Below are 20,799 nucleotides of genomic sequence, written 5' to 3'. Positions count from 1 at the left end.
GACCTAAGTGCTGTCTACCACAAGGAGGGGGACTTTGAATTGTTATTTTTTGTTCTTGCTCAAACCGAATCTTTATGGTCACTCACGATAGTAGGTCACGGTCCAGCCTTAAAACTCATTATATAAGAATTTTTCGAAATGTCTATGGGGAATATGAATGGGGAACTTACTTCCGGGGCAATGACGTCACAAAAAAGTCGCGTGACTGTTGAGCTCTATTGGAATTATTGTTGATTTAGGCCTGAAATTTCAACATGTTCACACTTCATCCTGACAGGTAAGTTTTTTGTTGTTGCTGTTTTTTGGCTACTCAGGAAAGTCAAGGACTTGAACTAACAACCTGTGCCTGAACCACTAGGCCGTGTGTGCCAGAGTACAGTTTCATGCTCTTCATGTTGCGCCCATGGCGCATCGTCTCCAGAGTCTCCACCCTAGAAATGGAGCGCATGAGATTGCTAGTTCATAAAACCGGGGTTATATTTATAACCTTATCTTTGTGTACCTTAGTCCCCTCGAGCTGTCTATCCATTTGGACACAAATAGGACAATAATTGAACGAGCCAGTTGGGGGGGGGACAGCTTTGCATAGAATACAAATGACAGAAAATCTAAATGGCAGACGACATGACTAGTCCCAATGGCAAAGTTGTATCTACCAAGTGTGCAAAGTGCAGTTTGGCTTCAATTGGAGTGGAACAAAACGTAAATATGTGCATTACACCACCATCTGGCCGATAGGCATGGGCTGCTTTGCCCGAGTAGTTGAGATTGTTGAGAGTAAGTAGCAGAGAAAAAGAAAGAAGTGGAATTCCAGCAAATACAAGCATTATGTGCTGGGGACTCCTAATAAGTAGATGAGCTCATGACTGTACTTTGGGGGGAACTGTAACACACATATTGACCAAAAATTCAAGAGCACGGAAAAGTGCAGTGGCATCCTAAAGGTTCACCAGACCTGATGGGAAAATCTGGTGGTGGGGGAAAATGTTGGGAGTGATGTCATCCCTTCTATCAACAACCACCACTGACATGGCCACGAGCAAAGCACTTAACCTGTGACAGCTCCAGACCAGCTACTCAGCAACAATACAAAACTGTGGTTGTATGCACTGGGCAAGTCCCCACATGTGAATGTGTGTAATTGTATGAATGTGTAACAGACACACTTAAAGAGAACAGGCATGCATGCAGATGCACGCAACCTTTCCCGGATACATTTAAGTTAATAGCTCATAGCCTACTGTATTTACACACATGGGCAGATTTCCATAGCACCCAAATAATGTGCTTCAACGGTTCTTCAGTGTCAGCTAACATCTAAACCATTCTGTGGCCATTACCTGCTAGCTCAGCTATCCCACAGAAATTAAGATCTTGTTTGTACCAGATTAACACATTAGTGGGGTGAATCAATATTAATTAACAATATTAGTGAATTGCATGCATCGTATGCACATATTTATCTTCTTTCTTCAAAATATCTTGAAAACTATAAAGCTTGATCATCTTACGCAGCTCATTATCTCTCGTGATAGTATGTGATTTGTTATGGGATGGATACTAAGCATCGTCAGTCTGGTGCAAATGGGTGCGTAAGCTGCGTGGACTTCTGACAGGTGGTGTCACTCCCACGCAATGCTCGTCCCTCAACGCAACCAAGCAGTGCAGATGGTGTGGTGCTACAGTCGCTCAGAGCAGTTGTTGTTTTGGAGGTATTGTATACCCCAATCCTCCTTCATTTAGAGTATTTCACATGATTGATTCTCAACTCATTTAAAAAACAATGAAAATAATCACAAGCTCTCATATTGTGTATTATATTTACAACACATATGGGAAATACGGCAATATGATCAAAATAATGTTGTGTAAAGACTAACAAAACAAAACAAAACAAAACAGTGAGGCTAGGAACCATTGAGGAAAACATTGTTGACATACCAGTAATGTATATAAGCATGTTCGAGTTGAAAATGTGCAGTGTTATTATGACAGTATGTGCATCATATTTCAGGGAGAATCAAGAAATCTCTGTGAAGGGTTGATCAAAATGTGTCTGCACTCAGCACTCATTCCCCATTACATCGTGCAGTCAAAAGTGGACTTGTGGAAAATGAGTGCTTAACAAATTCAATCAAATATTCAGGCTTGTGTGACAGCAGTGATGCTGAGTACAATGAGAACATGTAAACTGATCAAATACATGTCTATTACAAAAGCCTTTTAGCTACTGTCTTGGTTGTAGTAAAAAGCATCAGCTCATATGAGAAGGGCAGCACAGAAATAAAATCAAAGCAGTGCATATTGGTTATCATTTGTCACAATATAACGCCCATGTTAGAATACTGAGAAATAATAGAATTTAAACAGTTGTAGCACACGCATTTCATGATGTTTGTGAATGACGTAATGAAGATTGTATAAAATGCTGGTATGGTTTGCATCAGTGTATTTTTGTGTGCATTTGTGTGTATTTGGATTTATTTGTCAAAGCCAATGGCGGCCTTCGAAATCAAAGTTATTTCTCCACATGCTTACACAGCGGTAAATGCCCTGTGAACTAATAGGACCGAGGTCACAGCACGCACAAGTGAAGTTTGTGGCATCGACCCCAAGGCAAATTTAATCTGTTGTTATTCCAAATCATTTCCAGATCATAAATAAAACTTTGGTTCATGTGTACAGTTATTATTACTCAATTAATTTGACATTTTTGCTGCGGTACTGCTGCACTGCCATGGCAGCGGTATAGTGGGGGCTTTTGTTATTTAAATGTTTTCTTTGTTCTTTACAAATTACCCCCCCCCCCCCGCTGCCACGGTAGTGCAGCAGTACCGCAGCAAAAATGCCAAATGAATTGAGTAATAACTGTATATGATCACTTGTGTCCATGTGAATACTGATACTGACATAAATAAGCCTCACATGTAATAACAGGAAAGCCTTTCTGATTGCGTTTCAGTGGGCTTGTCTTCAGTCATGTCTTATTACTATGACAACAGTCTATACGGAAATTATGGCTACAAATTGTAATAATCGACATAAAGCCACTGTAAATAATCCTTTTGATATAAAACACTGCAGATCTTCAGGAGAAGTTGAGCGTTCAATCCAAACGTGAAGATGTCCCAGGACTTCAAAGAGGTCAGAGCAGAGAGCATTTTTTCTTTTTTGCATGTTTTTTTTTGCGGGGGGTTCCTATCTGGAGGAAACCCCAAGGGAGCAACATGCAAACTCCACACAGAAAAGCCCTTTTTGATGACCCCACCTGGGCCGTAGGCACTGAGGACATGGAAATGGGGACACACCCTCAGTGCCCACAGCTTCCCAGGCGGGAATCAAACCCAGGACCTTCTTGCTGTGTGGCGCCAGCGCTACCACTGCACCACCATGCCCCCTAGAGAGCATTCATTTACAAGTCATTGCAAAATGTGCATTTCGTAGATAAATCCGTAATAGTGTGCATACAAAATGCACACTGTTGAGTGTGTATTCTCTTACGAAAGTCTGCACTCTTTGAATAAAAAAAAAAGTCCATGAGGATTTTCCCACGTTATGTTCTTCACATAAAGAAGTCGTAGTTTCTCATTCAAAAACAAGAATGAGTCACAACAAGGTTTAAAAAACATCAGTACATTAATTCACATAATAAAGCCAGTAGATTAGGTTGAAGAGGGAGAAGGTGAAAGGAAATATTATCCGTGACAATCTATCGATGGCATTCACGTCGGTGAGGTCTGGGATTTTGATTTTGAGTTGTGAGGATCGTCTCCGCAGACGGCTTCTCCTCCTTAGTGTGTTCCTGTCCAGGCTGAGGCGGCTTGAGTCGCGCGGTGTGCTCTGCTTCCTGTACTGGACCCCTGAGTGCTCAAACACCATGGAGGAGGAGGAGTTGCCAGTCTCGCTCACGCTGGTTGTGATTTCATTTCCCGCCACCTCGTTGTGGATCTCCAACGTTGTCAGCAATATGTTCCCCTGGGAGTCGACCTGCGCACAGCAGACAGAGATAGTGTTAAAAATGGGCTGCGTGCTGAGGGTTCAATGAGTGATGAGGCCTATACAGCACAGATCAGGCCCCGCCGCCATCTTCCTGTAGTCTGACAGATTAGAGGCTGGGAAACAGAGAGTGGCCTTCAAAAACAGTTTCTGTCCCAAGACTAAATCACTTCTCACAAATCAGCTCAAGGTTGCATTGGACCATTCCACAGCATGACAGTTACTGCTTCTCACACAAATACATATCAACCAGTCAGCAAGTTAGCAAGTTACTATTTGGGCAAAAATACAGACATAAGATAATATATAATTATATATTATGAGACAGACAAGAGACAATGACACAGTAATGGTACAAATGTTCTCAATATTTTGGCATTACAATGTTTACTTTCTCGGTCTAAAAAGGCTGCTCTTATTCTATAAGAATTAAAATGAACATCCTGAGATCGATTTTGTAAAGTTGAGTGAAAGTATGCTTCTAGAAAATGTTGAAGACATCATCTACACCCCCCCCCCACACACACACACACACACACACACACCTGCCCCCCAACTCACATGCACGCACACACGCACGCACGCACGCCACGCACACACACACACACACACACACACACACACACACACACACACACACACACACACACACACACACACACACACACACACACACACACACACACACTTTGTAATAACAAAGGCGGGGGGGGGGTACATTAAACATTGACATTGGACCCAACTACAAACAAACAAACAAACAAACAAACAAACAAATAAATAAATGATAGTTCTTCACAGTAATTTCCAATATTTTTCTCATACAGAAAAGTGTTCCAAACAGTTTCCTAAACAAAGTAAAATCCCTGCACCTACAGATCAAATTGCACATGTATGGTAATAGGAATAAACAATTCAAAATAGCTAGCACTCTCAAAGGCAGTATGCAATGATTCCAAAATCCAACTAATGACCCAAGTCCAATTTTGAGATTTTTGAAATGAACACAGTTCTTTGAGGAAGTAAAAGCACAATACTTGGAGGTGATGAGGACACACTATCAGAAGGCCACAAATGTATGAAGATGGCAAAAGGTTAAAAGAAATGCAGGAAAGACAATACAACATCAAGGAGAATACACTCATATGATGAGAAAAATGGCCAGAAAGCACAGTAGGCCCATGGCTGGTTGAGACACTGCAACCAAGCATGTTCCTTTGTTGAATGGGAGGGGAAACTTTGCACAAGTTTCAGGAGAGGTTCACAGATGTGACACAACAGCTGGTGACAGACACTCACCCTTCGTGAGTTACGAAGCCCTTGTACCTGATTGGACTGTTTAAGAGACGAAGACTTGCAATTGCCTCCTTCCAGAACAGACTAGCCAGGAGAAACAAAAACAGAAACCCCTTCATCTGAGCTGAGATGTTTACAATGCCCTAAGCATCAGGAGGCAGAATTTGTAGAATCCTGAAGACGTCTCACTGCACTACTTTAGATGAAGACCATTGAATAGGGCATTATTATTACATGTCATCTGCTACTTTACACTATAGCTTACTGTAGATTTAAGATTTAATTTGGATAAAGATTGAGTAAACTGCATTTACTTCAAAAACGTGGTCAGCACTAGCTCTTAATAAGACCAGGACCTGATGTTATAAACCTTCCAGCTGTACCATTTCAAATTAGTGGGTTGTGATTCCCTGAGCTTTGACCGTGGAAGTCATTCTTACCTTGGGCCCATCAAATTTATCCCGGTCATTATTTGCCTTCTGTGCCTTCTCAGCCAGTTTCTTCTGCATCTGAGGGCCTCTTCCAAAGAAGATGTAGTTGACAAAGGCATACTCCAGCAGGGCCAAGAAGACGAAAACGAAGCAGCCCATCAGGTACATGTCTATAGCTTTGACATAGGGAATCTTGGGCAGTGTCTCCCTCAAATGGGTGTTGATAGTTGTCATCGTCAGCACAGTGGTGATCCCTGAGAGAGAGAGAGAGAGAGAGAGAGAGAGAGAGAGATTAGAATAATCACATTGTAAATTAGGCAACGCAGATGAAAGCATAACCATAAAAATATGAATGGCATATTGAGCAATGTCTTTCTTATAATAAAAAATATATCAGCCTACAGTCATCACAAAGTGCTCCAGAGAGAACGTTACTTTGAGGCTTGAATGTTAAGTGACATTGCCTTTCAGCACAACCCTGATATTAAACTGACCACAAGACAGCCATTCATTGACACGTTTTTAATGAACCCATTTTTCATGATTAATAAATCATGAAATGCTTAAAGTAATAATCCGTGACATTTTGATTTAATGTCCTTTTTGCTACTCTATCGCTGAATTAGTGATTCAACCTATATGCAGTTCATGCAGGCTTGCACATTTGCTACACTTGCTATTCTAAATACTGTCGTGTAGGTCTTTCCTGGGGAAAATCCCTTGTATTAGAAGTAACCTCAGTTAGATAAGGAGGGTAGCTGTTGGCTGCACCTTTTAGTACTTGCTGGACTAAAAGCCACTGCTGGTGGACCGTACTATCTGGACAGGACGCCACCACAGCTGCACAGGAATATCTGTTCATTGGTTTATTCACAGCAACAGGGATACTCAATCACAGAGTATCAAAGGTGCATGTAAACAATAACTCCGTTGTGACCCCAATGGGAGTATCTTACTCCATTCATGCAGACCCAGTCACTGCTCTGAAGCGATCAGTGGGAAATGCAGTGCAGAAACAGCAAGCTTATCACCAAAGATGTCGCCAAAACAACAAACAAGAATCTGGCGGATTACCACTTAATAGGTGTATTATCTTTCTTGGGAATGTCTTACTCCATTGAATTATTTGTATGTGTGAAGCAAGATGCACTCTGTGATTTTTGACATTATCTTGTACACCTGTCTCCTCTCACTTGACCTGTTTTTCCCTCCGCCGATTGGTGGGGAAATGTGACCTATTTATATTTCAATCATGAGAGAGGAAGTTTTAACAAGCTTTATTGAACAAATAACCAGTTTAAGTGTGGCGTATGGCTCCATGATATGATGACGCTCCTCTTGAGATGAGAGAGGGGGGGCGTCAGTGACGTATAGGATAGATAATCACCCCATAGGGATTTCTACAGGAGCCATGACGTTGGTGGTGATCAGGGGAGGGGTGGGGCGAGACAACTGCTCCAGTGATGATGAACAGCAGCTGAGGATGATGGCACAAATGTGAGTAATGAGCAATGAGTAATGAGTAGTAGCAAGGGCTCTATATACCACCACCACCGCTTAGGTGATTGGCTCAGCAGATCAAGAGAGACAGATGTCCTTAGCTGATTGGATATTGGGAAATGGAGAAGGGGCAGTTGTGATGTCACTAGTGATGTCACTCGAGCAATTGTGATGTCACCAGTGATGTCACTCGAGCAATTGTGATGTCATCAGTGATGTCACTCAAGCAATTGTGATGTCATCAGTGATGTCACTAAGGAGTTACACACCCTGAATGACGAGGGGCATGTACGCATGGGGTGCTCTAAACTATGCTGTAGAGGTTAGTCTTCCATGATTGAAATTCAGTCAAAGACCACACGAGTGCTCCGTCACTTCCTGCTTCGTTCTGATGAAGGTCACCATGACCGAAACATCAATGCTCTTCAACAAATAAACTAGCAGTTAAGTCCACAATACATGGGAGACAACATTTGTTTTGGTTCATTTAGATTTACACACATTATCAGTCCCCTAAATTGAATGCAGCATGTACAACAGCAGCAAGCACATGGGGAAAGATTTTTTTAATGACAAAAAAGCTTTCTTAATGATCACCTACATGCTGTTAGTCACTGTCAGGAATGTCCCTTGCTGTCCTTGCATCTTATACAGCTAGGAGTAAAATGTGTAATCCATAGCCCCTTAGGGAGCAACAACACTCCCTTGAACACAAGGCGCGCGCACGCACGCGAGCAACAACACTCCCTTGAACACAAGGCGCGCACACGCGCACGCACGCACACACACACACACACACACACACACACACACACACACACACACACACACACACACACACACACACACACACACACACACACACACACACACACACACACACACACACACACACACACACACACACACACACACACACACACACTCATTAACATTACAACATACTTGGTTTGGTCCAAATATACATATCCTCTGTCTGTTTGTTTATTTGTTTCTCTGTCCCACTGTGATTCTCCCACTGTGATGTCATAAATCCCACTGTGTCATAAATCCCAGTGATGTTATAAATCCCACTGTGACATCATCAGTGATGCCATAAATCCCAGCGATGTGTGACATCATCAGTGATGTCATAAATCCCACAGTGACATCATCAGTGATCAGTGATGTCACAAAAAAGAAGTGGGAGTCTGCCTTCAGACCCCCATCTTCAGCCATGGACAGTTGTATGTTGCCAGCTCCAGGACATGTGATCCAGCATCCCTGAAGTATGCCATCAAGGAGCAGCCAGGGCGAGGCCGCGCAGCGGGCGAGCTGTGTATGTGAGCTGCAGGGCCAGCTGGGCGAGCTGCAGGGCGGGCGAGGCTGCTTAGCAGGTGAGCTTAGGAATCGAGTGCGCATGCGAGATCCCTAGTCAGTCTGACATGGCTTGTTTGTGTCTCCGCACAGAGTGGAGTGGACACCAACTGCCGGTGTGGATTCAAAATTAATTTACCAACCACTGAGTCATACCACTCAAGCCTGGAGTGAATATAATTAGGAGAAATGATAGGTCATATTCATCCTTGATAGACCATGTTAGGAGGGTCTAGTTTGCTCGAGTAACAAAATGTGCCTGCGTCTTAATTACTCCTTTAATTAAAAAAAAAAAAAGTTATAGCATTACAGGGGTGGGATAGTTTGCCAACGACCCCGTCTCTAACATGAAGTTATACCCTTAGGATTTAGGAATTCTATTAAGTCATTATGGGGAAACACTAAACCTTTCTGCCAAGGTCTAATATGAGTCATTTCCATCAGCTCCAAGCATAAATATTTCCATCAAAACTCGTTCATAAATATTTCCATCAAAACCTGTTCATAACGGTTATTACCTAAACATAATAGCATTGGAGTTGGAAGTTATTCTCCAATTACCTACGCCACTTATAGGGTGCCATTTTACTGATTCTATAAGTACTTCAAGTAAAAGCCTTTGCAATGTTTAGATGACAGTTCTTGGATGACTGTTCTCAATGAGCCTCAAATTCTTTAGCCTAGAACACACAGAAAAGACCTATAAACCAAGAGAGTGGCCGTTGTATGGTTTACAGCTACCTGTAGCCTACACGGATTCAACAATTTAGTTAACACATCACCAAAACAAAAACAAAACAAAAAAACAGCAATGTAGCAACTTTCTCAATAATATGCAACACCAACACAAGCTTCATCCAGCTAGGTTTTTAATCTCCTGTAGGGTTCACCAAAATGACCTGTCTATTTGTGTCTGTCCGGGCTTACATAAACCCAAAATGTTGTACTGGATGTGTGGGAGTGTCAAGAGCACAGGATACATGGCATTGATTTCTCCATAACAGAGGAAATAGCAAGAATCAAAACTCTTTTGGAGAGCTAGGAGGGCTTACTCAAAAAAACCCAAAACATAATCAGAGAAATACTCTCTTGTGGCAGAGATTGTGGCAATGAAAAGCAAATTCTGGGACATGCACACCTAACCTCATGTAGCTAATAAATCGATATTGTCTATTAGAAATGTAGAAGGGGAAAAAGAATGCTGCTTGGCTTCAGGAATCTGTTATAAAACTGGAGAGGTGCTAATTGGAGATGGGGTTCTTGTCCATAAGAAATAGGAAAGTAGACAGTGTGCCCTACTAAAAAATCCAAGGGGTCACAATATTGTGACCCCCGGACAAAATCTGAACGTGTGTCTTGTACTATGATCGCAGTATATGGACGACAGTAGCGGTGAATTACCAAGTAAATTAAAGGAAAACTTAATTTTCTATTGGATATGGCATGAACATAGATTAGCAATCGATCCTTTTGTAGCATGATCTTGAAGCATATTCTTTTAGTGCTCATATACTGTACATTGTGGTATCCTCGCAAATATAGCCGTGCCCAACTGCCCATCAGTCTCATCATGAGACACTATCCTGGTATTCTATTGGTTGTGGATTTCTGACAGGAATGTTGCAAGAGAAAATCCAAGAGAAGAGAAGAGATCCAAGAGCAGAAGTTTCAAGAGCGCACAGAAGCGCCCCCCCCCACACACAAACTCACTACCTCCTCCTAAACTCAACTGAACCCCCCCCCCCCATAAAACTGGAACTCATACTGTATCTAATTTAATGCCTGTCTAACTGGGACTGTAAATTCATGTAAATTCCCTTCACATTAATGCCTATTTAACTTAGCCTGTAAATTTCATGTACATTCAATGTAAACTCTTATTTAACTCCGACTGTAAATTCATGTAAATCCACTGCCTATTTAACGTCTATTTAACTCAGTCTGTAAATCTCATGTAAATCCAACGTAAATTCATATTTATCATCCACAGAACAATTCACCACTCATGTACATATTGTATATATTTACTCGATTTGATTCGATTTGATTGCACTTGCAATTTTGCGATTGTCTTTAGTTATCTTCCTACTTCTTATCTCTGTATATTGATGTGACCGCTACGCTGCATACAGACACTAAGACAAATTCCTCGTATGTAACTTGCATACTGTGGCAATAAAAGTGATTGTGATTCTGATTCTGAAGCAGTTTGGAGCGGAGGAGAGGACATTTGAATGCAAGCACAGAGTTTGAGCGTGAACAGGGGCTATTTGAGTGTGAGTGCATTAAATCTGTCCAAAAATAAAAGTTTTGAGTGTGAGCATACATGTACACAGTTTGAGGAAAAGCAGAGCGAATTTAAGCACACGTGCGGGCTATTTCAGTCCAAGGGCGGGGTTACTTACAAAATCTGAACGTGAAATCTATAAATCATGCTCTCAACTTGCCTGAACGACCTCTTGCATTTAGATAGGCATCTACTTCCATAATCTACTTCCATAACCTATTAGCATATCCTGAATTGGTTTACACATTCCGATCATTCCAACACCACAAGCACATGAACACACAAACGTCGAAAGAACGACTTGCCAGCTGGGGAAATAGGACCACATGAATGCAGCATTAGACAAGATTTGTATCTTGATGTACAGGTAATATCATCCGAAGAGCACCTGTTGATTGCTTTCTGCAAGACACTTCTGGCACAAAGTAACGCTCCTAATCTTTGGTTCTTTACTAAACAAACATTGAATTAATCTATTTTGTTAGTTGTGTATGTTGTTAGTTAGTTGTGAGAATGTACCCTGATACACAGAAGATCACCCAGGTGCTCTCCAACCAAATTAATTGTCTATGGAACAGCACAATCAACATCTTTGGGGTTGAGGGTTGGGTTCATAACTGCACGGTTTCATTGGTCTGTCCTAAACAATAGGGATGAAATAAGAATTCTCTTGAAATATGTTATACTGTAAGACGAGATATGAAATCCATTATCAGTGGAAAAAAGCTTTTCCATAAAACTTGATATTTTGAACGCTTAAACTATAACACACAAAAGATTATCTTATGATTGAAGGTAAAACTACAGACAGACCTCAGGTTAAACTGCTGTATGTGACATATCATACCTAATGCAACTCTTGCAGCAGAGGCATCATAATTGATCCAGAAAGACACCCAGGATAGGATGGTGATGAGGATCGAGGGCATGTAGGTCTGGAGGATGAAATATCCAATGTTTCGCTTCAGCTTGAAGCTCAGAGAGAGTCGTGGATAGGCACCTGTAGGGAAACAGTGAAGAGGAAAAGCCCTCTTTAATTCAAGAGGAATACAAGGATCTTGCGATTTGTTTTGGTTCCTATGGCAATGGCCACTGGTTTCATCACCATGGAAACAAGCAAGCGTGGCCCAAATTGCAATTTCATTTGATGAGAAAAGAGAAACTTAGCCGTGAGATAACTTATGTGCAAACACAATAATGCAATGTAATATATAACATTTATCTGTATACACAATATTAAGGAGATGTTTAACATGCTCAGGCGATTCACTATCTTTTAACAGAAGCCACCCAGAGAACTGACACACAACTGCATTCTTATCCTTTTATAACTTTTGGATAACTTTTAAGGCATTACACTGATGCTCTGTCTATATCCAGAGATATACAACAAATGAGCAGAGCCAAACTGGATACAAAGCTGTTGAGGGAATTGTACCCGAGACCTTCTGGTTGTTGGAAAGTGTCTCTAACTACCACTAGACCACCCCGTTGCCAATAAATCTCAGTGTACATCCTTTTCTCTCTGTTTGGCAGATCTACACACTGGAAGCGTTTGGAGACTCTCCTCAGAGCTCCAGTTAATTTGTATCTGATTACAGATTTGACCCTGACTGCAATAAGCTCACAGATCCCTCTCAGCACTGTCTTCTAAAAATGTGTGAACAGGACCACAATCCATTCTGCATATCATTAATTTGCCAGAGGGAATAATCATTATTGTGGTGTGTGCCTCTGAGTGTTCAAGTACTGTATTACACGAGAATAATTTATGCTGTGGGTCCTCTGCCCTCATGAATATCTGTAATCCTGTATCAAGTGCAGCCCACCACTCCCAATACTTGTAGATAATAGCCATTATTATTCGCAGTTCAGGTGAGAGAGGTCGGGGTATGATGCAGATTCTACTATTAGGAAAGCGTAATGTGTATATGGGCATTCATGTGTACTTGGGCGTAATGTGTACATGGGCACTCATGGGAAATGGGTAACCAGAACACTGGTGGAGTGGGGGCAGGTTACAGTTTAAAACTATATATAGTTTAAAACTATATATATATATATATATATATATATATATATATATATATATATACATACACAACACACATATACATATATGTATACTATACATATATCCATATATATATGTGTATATGTGTATATATATATGTGTGTGTGTGTGTGTGTGTGTGTGTGTGTGTGTGTGTGTGTATATATATATATACACACACACACATATACACACACACACACACACACACACACACACACACACACACACACACACACACACACACACACACACACACACACACACACACACACACACACAGTATATATACACACACACACACACACAGTGTGCAGAATAAATAATAATCCAATCAGCTGTAAAAGTACTGTATGTGAACAACGTTATCATGAACTCAGTCCCGAATGCATCTTTATTTACCTGTGGAGAAGACCACATTTCTGGAGACTAATTTGTAGTCGACTATGGAGAACTGAGGGAGCTCAATGCGTGTCACGCCAGTGACAGCGTTGTCTCCTCCTTTCCAGTAGAACTCTATATCATCTGTTGTGTAACCATCTGTAGATAGGGACATACAAAACAAGTCAAGGTGTGATTCACAACAATGGAAAACGCATTGAAACTGGTGCTATCTCATTTTGTAATAGAGGTAAAAATGAGTTATGTATTTTTATTTGCACAGATGCGTATAAGTGACATTTGGGGGCCTAATGGCCACAAGTGATTATGAATCACATACTGTAGGCTGGGCAGGCTGTAATGCAGATTGCATGAGACATATCAATCTTTCCTTTGTGGCGCTGCGTGCCACTGGTACTGTACGCAGGCCGACACATAGCACATTCATGGGCTACATGACCTTCAATAGTTTTATGGCAGCGCAGTACAGTGATAGCCAAACAAGTCATAAAGATTGATGGAGTTGGACTAATCGTTATTTTGGCTATATTGGCTATATTTTGGGACTTGCTGTCTATAGCGAAAATCTCTCTTGATAGACACAAGGGATGAAGCAAGCAATTTCTTTGAGATACGACAACTTAATAAAGGGAAAGCAATTCAGCAGTGAGAGCAGTGTGTGTCTCTACTAGATGAGGAGTGCGAGGACGTCTTTATGAGAATCAGAATGCTATTTATATTTTTATGTGATGAAAAAGCATAGAGTTGTTCCTTGAACTTCGTTACTGAGCACAAGACGCTGGGCCTAGACTTACAACTCTCAATTTCCAGAGTACAGTTCTGTTCATCCAGTGGGTATCTCCTCAGATCCATCATACAGGCTGCTGTCGTCGTGATTCTGAATAAAAAAAGACAGAGAGAATTATATATTACTTGGTTGATGTTTGCTTTAAAACAAATTGCAGTAGAGAAGAAGTGCCAAGAACAGGTGCATAAAAATGCACTTCCTCCAAGGCTATGTAAAGTGCTGCAATGACAATTTACGCAACTTGGAAATGGAATAGATGCAGCAAGGGAAAATGTCCATCACATTAAAACACTTGGCCCATCAACTCTGTTTTACCTGTGTTTTCCTATTCATGTGACCATATGAAACTATTCATGTACAAGGAGTAAAATACTTAAAAAAGAAATTCCTGTCCACCTGTTATTCTGTAAGGTTTAAATAAATAACATATATTTATATAAATAGTTTTAATCAAAACGGATGGTAGCCAATATTGCTTAGTGACTGGGGTGCACTCTAGTACTGTGTTAATAACATGAAATGGAGTAAATTCTCAGAGGAGCAGAAACTATTCTTAGGGAACACACATCTTGGCAGTGCAGTGGCATTTAAAATTATTTGCTCGAAAGTCAGACTGCCTGCCAATTACTGTTAATGGTATTTCCAGACTTGCCATGCTATATTGAGAATCCAAACAGTAGCTCCAGTCCAAATAAACATGGCTGAGTTCCAGTGTATTAGCATTACGTCTCGAGAATTGCATCTTTAATGGCTTCTTAACAAAACAAACAAATAAAACGCTCACTTGTCTGCGATCAATTGCTTAAATACTGTATGTCTTGGTATCTCCATCCTCTCTTCTGTGCATAATGTGTTGCGGTAATGGGAATCCAGAACTGAAGCAATTCACAGTGATTACAGCAGTAAAATAGCAGTACTCACCTGAGGCCGTAGAGAACGGTGCCGTCTGGGTGCAGTCGGATCATGCGGTTCTTCACGGTAACACCATGCACAAAGGACTTCTTGTCATTGAGGAAGTAGGTGTCGGGGACCCAGAGCTGGTCTGCCACTCTGTTGTCTAGTGTCAGGTTGAGGGGGATCCCTGCATAGGCTAGCCTCTTATCTCTCCAATACTGCTGGAAGTACATGGTCAATGTGTAGTCCTGTGGGAAGGGAGACAACATGGTCATGTGGTTATATTCTGCGTTAACTGTGATTCAGAGACATGCAGACCTCATAGCAATGATACAGTATGGCAGGTACAATACAAATAATATCATTTTGTGTCCCAGATCTGAAGTCTCTCCGGGGCAACACGGTCATAAGTGAGGTCGGGGATGCCTTACTCACAAGGCGGTAATCACAAGTTCAATGCTAGATGTCGACAGCCTGGAGCTTGGGGAGGATTTTCTGTTGCCAAGGTGATATTTATAGAATTGTCAAACAACTGATTCTCGACCGTCTGCCCTGGGTAGCCATATTTCAAGACCTGTCTCAAAGAGATTCCCTCCTCAGCCAGTCCATGCAGAAGCCTGGCACGAGGCCTCAGACTATAGATTTCCATTACTGCAGGCACAGCATCGACACCATGTTTCAGCTCAGACGGCTGACCGCTTTCCTCACTATGCCAAAACACCACTGCCCATTCAATCCTTTACATGGAGCAAAAAGCAGGAGGCCACAGAACATGTAAAAGACAGCTGAAGTACAGTGACATGATAATGCTAGAATATACAGTCTAGATAATTTAGCAATAATCCCATTTTTAAAACTTTAAACTTTGGAACAACTTTGGAAGAACACAGTATAAGACTGATGTAAGTAAGTCACATCAGTCGTGTGTGTGTGTGTGTGTGTGTGTGTGTGTGTGTGTGTGTGTGTGTGTGTGTGTGTGTGTGTGTGTGTGTGTGCGCGTGTGTGTGTGTGTGTGTGTGTGTGTGTGTGTGTGAGAGAGAGAGAGAGAGAGAGAGAGGGGGGAGAGAGACTACACTTTTAAATCATGAGAATAATCTACAAATAGATAGATATATAGATAGATGCATGCATGCATCTATCATGCATACATACAGTACATACATACATACATACATACATACATACATACAGTACATACATACATACATACATACATACATACATACATACATACATACATACATACATACAGTACATACATACATACATACATACATACATACATACATACATACATACATACATACATACCCAGTACATTCATATATACATACATACATACATACATACATACATACATACATACATACATACATACAAACATACATACATACATACATACATACATACATTCATACATACATACAACAAACATGCATACTTACCAGTACATACATATATACATACATACATGCATAACTTGATGGCATTACTACATCAGGCTGTCAATAATTCAGTAGGCATTCTGATTCCCATCTGGCTCCACAGGTGGATCCATCAAAGAGAAAAGCTTTTCCAGGTTGTAATGGTCTTTACTAGCTCACTTGGCTTTGTTCTGCTGACGAATGTTCTCTTCAATAAATGAGCAGGTCTCAAGAAATAAAGAACAACGTGGAATGCTGGGAATGCCCACACTGGTCATCCACGGTGCTGTGGTGCGGTGCCACATTCATAATAAGCGTAGCGTATAATAAGACCCGAATGAATGTTCCTCCAGATTAAATTCCTTAGAAATCTGGATCAAATTCTAGCAAGCCGTGAGCGCTTAGTTCTGTAGCGCACTGAGGCCGAGCATCAGGTAATGAGAGGAAATACATCTCTTGGAAATCCCTGGCTGCATCTGTAATACGCCTTGGCACTGGCAGCAGTATCTTTTTGAGTCCCTTCAGAGATGCTTTCACCTTCCTCTGGCACAGCAAATTCTCTTTCGCTCCCTGTTAAGAGAAGATGCCCTCATTAGGTTCTCTCCCACAAGCAGCAAAGGTGTGGGTTGGGTGAATCAGCTTTACACAATAGCCCTTATGACACCATCTGCCAACCATCTCATTGCATGTCTGGACCTCACAGAAACGCTTCAGCTCTTTTGAGTTCTTTCAGATCTCAGTGCAGCACATTGACACAGTTGATCATCTAAGGTGCGTCCCAGTAGCTCGCCTGGTGGAGCACGTGCCACGGGGGCTTGGTCCTTCACGCAGCCGACCCGGGTTCGGGTCCGACCCGTGGTCCTTTGCCGCCTGTCATTCCCTCTCTCTCCCGCCTTTCCTGTCTACCTACTGTCCTGTCAAGTGGAGGCAAAAATGCCCCCCAAAAAATCTAAAAAACAACAACAAAAAACAGTTGATCATCTAATTGTGCTCGACCGTCTCAGACACAATACTAGACTGCTCAGCTCTTACCACTCCAAAAGAACATTCCCTGCTACATACATGCACACAAGGTTTATCTCGAGAACCGTTTGTCCGATCGACTACGAACTTGGCGCGTGCGCTGCTGGACATCCAAGAAAGCACATTGTCGAATTTTGTGTAATGCGACCAATCAGAACATGGCTTTCACATATCTCGAGAACCCTTCATCCACTTGACTTCGAAATTGGTGGGTGCGCAGCTGGGGACCAGAGAAAGTGCAGTGTGCAATTTCATGGAATACGATCAATGGGGGGGTAGTGGTGCAAGCAGGGGGAGGGTGGGGGAGTGTGTGTGTGTGTGTGGGGGGGGGGGGGTGAAGAGTTGGAGAGCATGATGTGTGAATGGGGGGAAGGGGAGGAAGGGGAATGGGCACTGCACTCGTTACCAAATGCTTTCAAAGAGGTTTTGGAAATGTTGTAGGCTGTGAATCAACAGACTGCTAAGCTAATTATTATTTTTTGAGTATACCTGTGGATAGTCTGTTTTAGCAGGGCCATGTTTAAGGAAACTGAATGTAAAAGCTATTGTTTTTGTCAGATACAGGGAAGAGATAGAAAGAGTTTTGTTCTCAGCGCCAGTGCATAAATGAGGCCCAGTGGGAGGATGAGACTGTTGTGTCATCTTCGGCTTGGAGAGCTCACACATACTCAAACATGGTTACTGTGTGCCAGTCAAAGATCTTTTACGTCAACTTAACACCAGGACGTCTGCTGGGAATACAGGAATAGCAGTCAGAGATGCTTGCTCACATGTGAGAGGGGGCTTTTCAGCACTTCATAAGGCTGCTAAGTGTTGCCATTAAGATAAAAAGGTAAAGTGGCCTATACTGTATGTTTTACAAACCTTTCATTAAATAATTTCAATCTGTGTGATCCTCCCACCATTTTAAAAACACTCTACTTATAATACTACTTTTCAACACCACCTGTTAAGATAAGGCTGAAACCACAAAAGACACAAAAACAATTATACTGTATTATCATCATCATCAGGGGCTCTGTGTCTCTGTCTGTCCCACTGATGACATCATCAGTGATGTCATAAATTCACAGTGATGATGTCATCAGTGATGTCATAAATTGTGACATCATCAGTGATGTCAGACGCATTGTGACATCATCAGTGATGCACACACACACACACACACACACACACACACACACACAGGAGTCACACACACACACACACACACACACACACGTGCGCACGCACACGCACACACACAGACGCACACGCACACACACACACACACACACACACACACACTCGCACACACATACAGTACACACAAGAGACAGACAGGCACACACATGCACACACAAACACACACACAAGTGACAGACACACACACTGATGACTCAGTGACATCAGTGATGATGTCATCAGTGATGATGTCATCAGTGATGATCAGTGATGATCATTCTGAGGTTCAGACTGAGGAGGCTAGTCTCTTCCATGACTCATCTCAACTTACTTCAGTGCATTTGTTATCTCCGCCAGGAGATCATGTTTTTGGCCGCATCTGATGTGCGTCTGTCTGTGCGTCTGTCTGTGCGTCTGTTTGTCTGTCTGTCTTATCAGCAAAGCCCTTCTATATAAATCTACGAGAACGTCTGTAGTATGAGTTATGAGTAACACTTCGTCCAGGCAGAAGGTGGATAATATTCAAATGTCAAAGTGGATGTTTTTTTTTACATAGATCGTATAATAAATATGGATGTAGCTACCATGATGTCACCCATTGGTTTCTGAACTCCCGCTTTGAAGCCTCAAGTTTGGCATTTGAGGTAAATTTGGATGAGAAAAGCGACAGCACCGCCTGCTATTGGTCCGTGATCGGCGAGGTGCATGATCACTGGATAGGCGACCTGTCAATCACACCCCAAAACATAGGCTAATATTCTTGTCTATTTTATTTGAAATGGAACCATAATTTATCAAATTAACATCATGCTGTATTGAAGAAGACTTGAAACTAGCGATTGAGACCTTAAACTAATTAGGAAAGTGTTTACTGAGGCCATAAATCAAGTGAGAAGTAGGGTCATTGTCCTATTGACTTCAATATAATCAGACTTCTTTTTGCAGCCAATGGAGTCGCACACTGCAGGCCATTCGAAAGAATGCAGATTTAAGACACTCCCCATTTGCTTTCACGAACGGAGCCACATGCTATCTCTTTGGTTTTTTAGCAGTGATGGATCCCTCTTCTGTTTGACTCATACAGTGCTTGGAGAGTGTGTGTCTGGTGATCTGAATCACACCTGTGGGATTGATTCCTCATAAGTACACAGAGATTAAGGGCTCTATCTTCCCAATGGTGGTAATTTTGCGTTAGCACCCGTTTTGCGCTGGAATAGCGCAGCGCAAAGCCCTAATTGTGGGCGTGTCGGCCCGCTGCGCTTCACGTCATCTCAGCACAAACCTCCATAGGCGTGTTTATGCCCATAAAGGATTCACAAGGTGAGATCACTCCCCTTAAAAGCCACAGCGTCACCGCCATCATGTCACCAGCTTATTTCTTGCTGAGAGCAAGCAGAGAAACAGAGAGAGAAAAGAGAGAGGGTGAGAGAGAGAGACAGAGTGAGAGAGAGAGAGGGGGGGGAGAGAACGAGAGAGGGAAGAGAGAGAGGGCCGCGCAGTTACACAGTGATGTCCCAAAGCGTGCGCTTACTGTAATTAGATGTTTTGTTCATATAGGCTATAACATAGGCCTCAAAATAATTGTTTCTTTAATAGGGTAGGAATGTGTGAGATTTGACTTCTAGCCTATTTCAATAGCCTGTGTCAGAATTGTCCACTCTGGTTAAGCCATTGACTGCGGTCACGCCATCCGCGCTGTGGAGAAGCTGGTCTTGCATGCATGCAATTGCAGGGAAAGAGGTTACTGTACTGGTTCAATGATGTTCATCATGTCTCCAGTTGCTGAAAAGCAACTACCGTAGTTGACACGTCATACCCAGCTGTCAGTGCGACTGCTTCTGAAGAAGACGAGAGTGACTCGTCGAAACTGTCAAGGTAAATAAAAAACATCTATAAACCTATGTCTGAACACAAGAAAACATAAACGTCAGGTTACTGTACTGGCCGGACACTACGGGTCGGTGCCCTGGGTGTTTTGGGCCGGCCAGGGTGGGGAGAGGCAGCTTGGCACAACACCGTCACAACTTTCTCAAAAGCAATCTACTGTTACCTCACACCACAAACCTGTATGGCCGGGAATTATGTAGCATAATAAAACCATGACAAACGAATTCTCCTTTTTAAATCAAGGTGTGTTTTTTCTGCAATGTAGGCTATAGTTGAAAATCAACGTGGCATTCCGAGGA

The 20,799-nt window shown here is 42.0% G+C and overlaps 1 protein-coding gene across 1 annotated transcript in view; it reads right to left on the bottom strand.

Annotated features, from left to right (window-relative positions):
• Positions 1-3,636: 3,636 nt before the first annotated feature.
• gabrb3 (gamma-aminobutyric acid type A receptor subunit beta3) overlaps positions 3,637-20,799 on the bottom strand; it is a gene marked incomplete at both ends in the record, with an annotated part of 71,050 nt that continues 53,887 nt past the window's right edge. The window contains 6 exons of the mRNA XM_083647088.1: positions 3,637-3,987; positions 5,733-5,977; positions 11,714-11,866; positions 13,322-13,459; positions 14,116-14,198; positions 15,030-15,250. Coding sequence (XP_083503214.1) covers positions 3,637-3,987; positions 5,733-5,977; positions 11,714-11,866; positions 13,322-13,459; positions 14,116-14,198; positions 15,030-15,250 — 1,191 coding nt within the window. The remainder of the gene's footprint in view (positions 3,988-5,732; positions 5,978-11,713; positions 11,867-13,321; positions 13,460-14,115; positions 14,199-15,029; positions 15,251-20,799) is intronic.

This window comes from Poromitra crassiceps (assembly GCF_964638095.1).
Source record: "Poromitra crassiceps genome assembly, chromosome: 12".
In the NCBI taxonomy this organism is placed as follows: Eukaryota; Metazoa; Chordata; class Actinopteri; order Beryciformes; family Melamphaidae; genus Poromitra; species Poromitra crassiceps.
The sequence above is the reverse complement of the archived record's forward strand: the minus strand, read 5'-3'. Positions and strand labels throughout refer to the sequence as shown.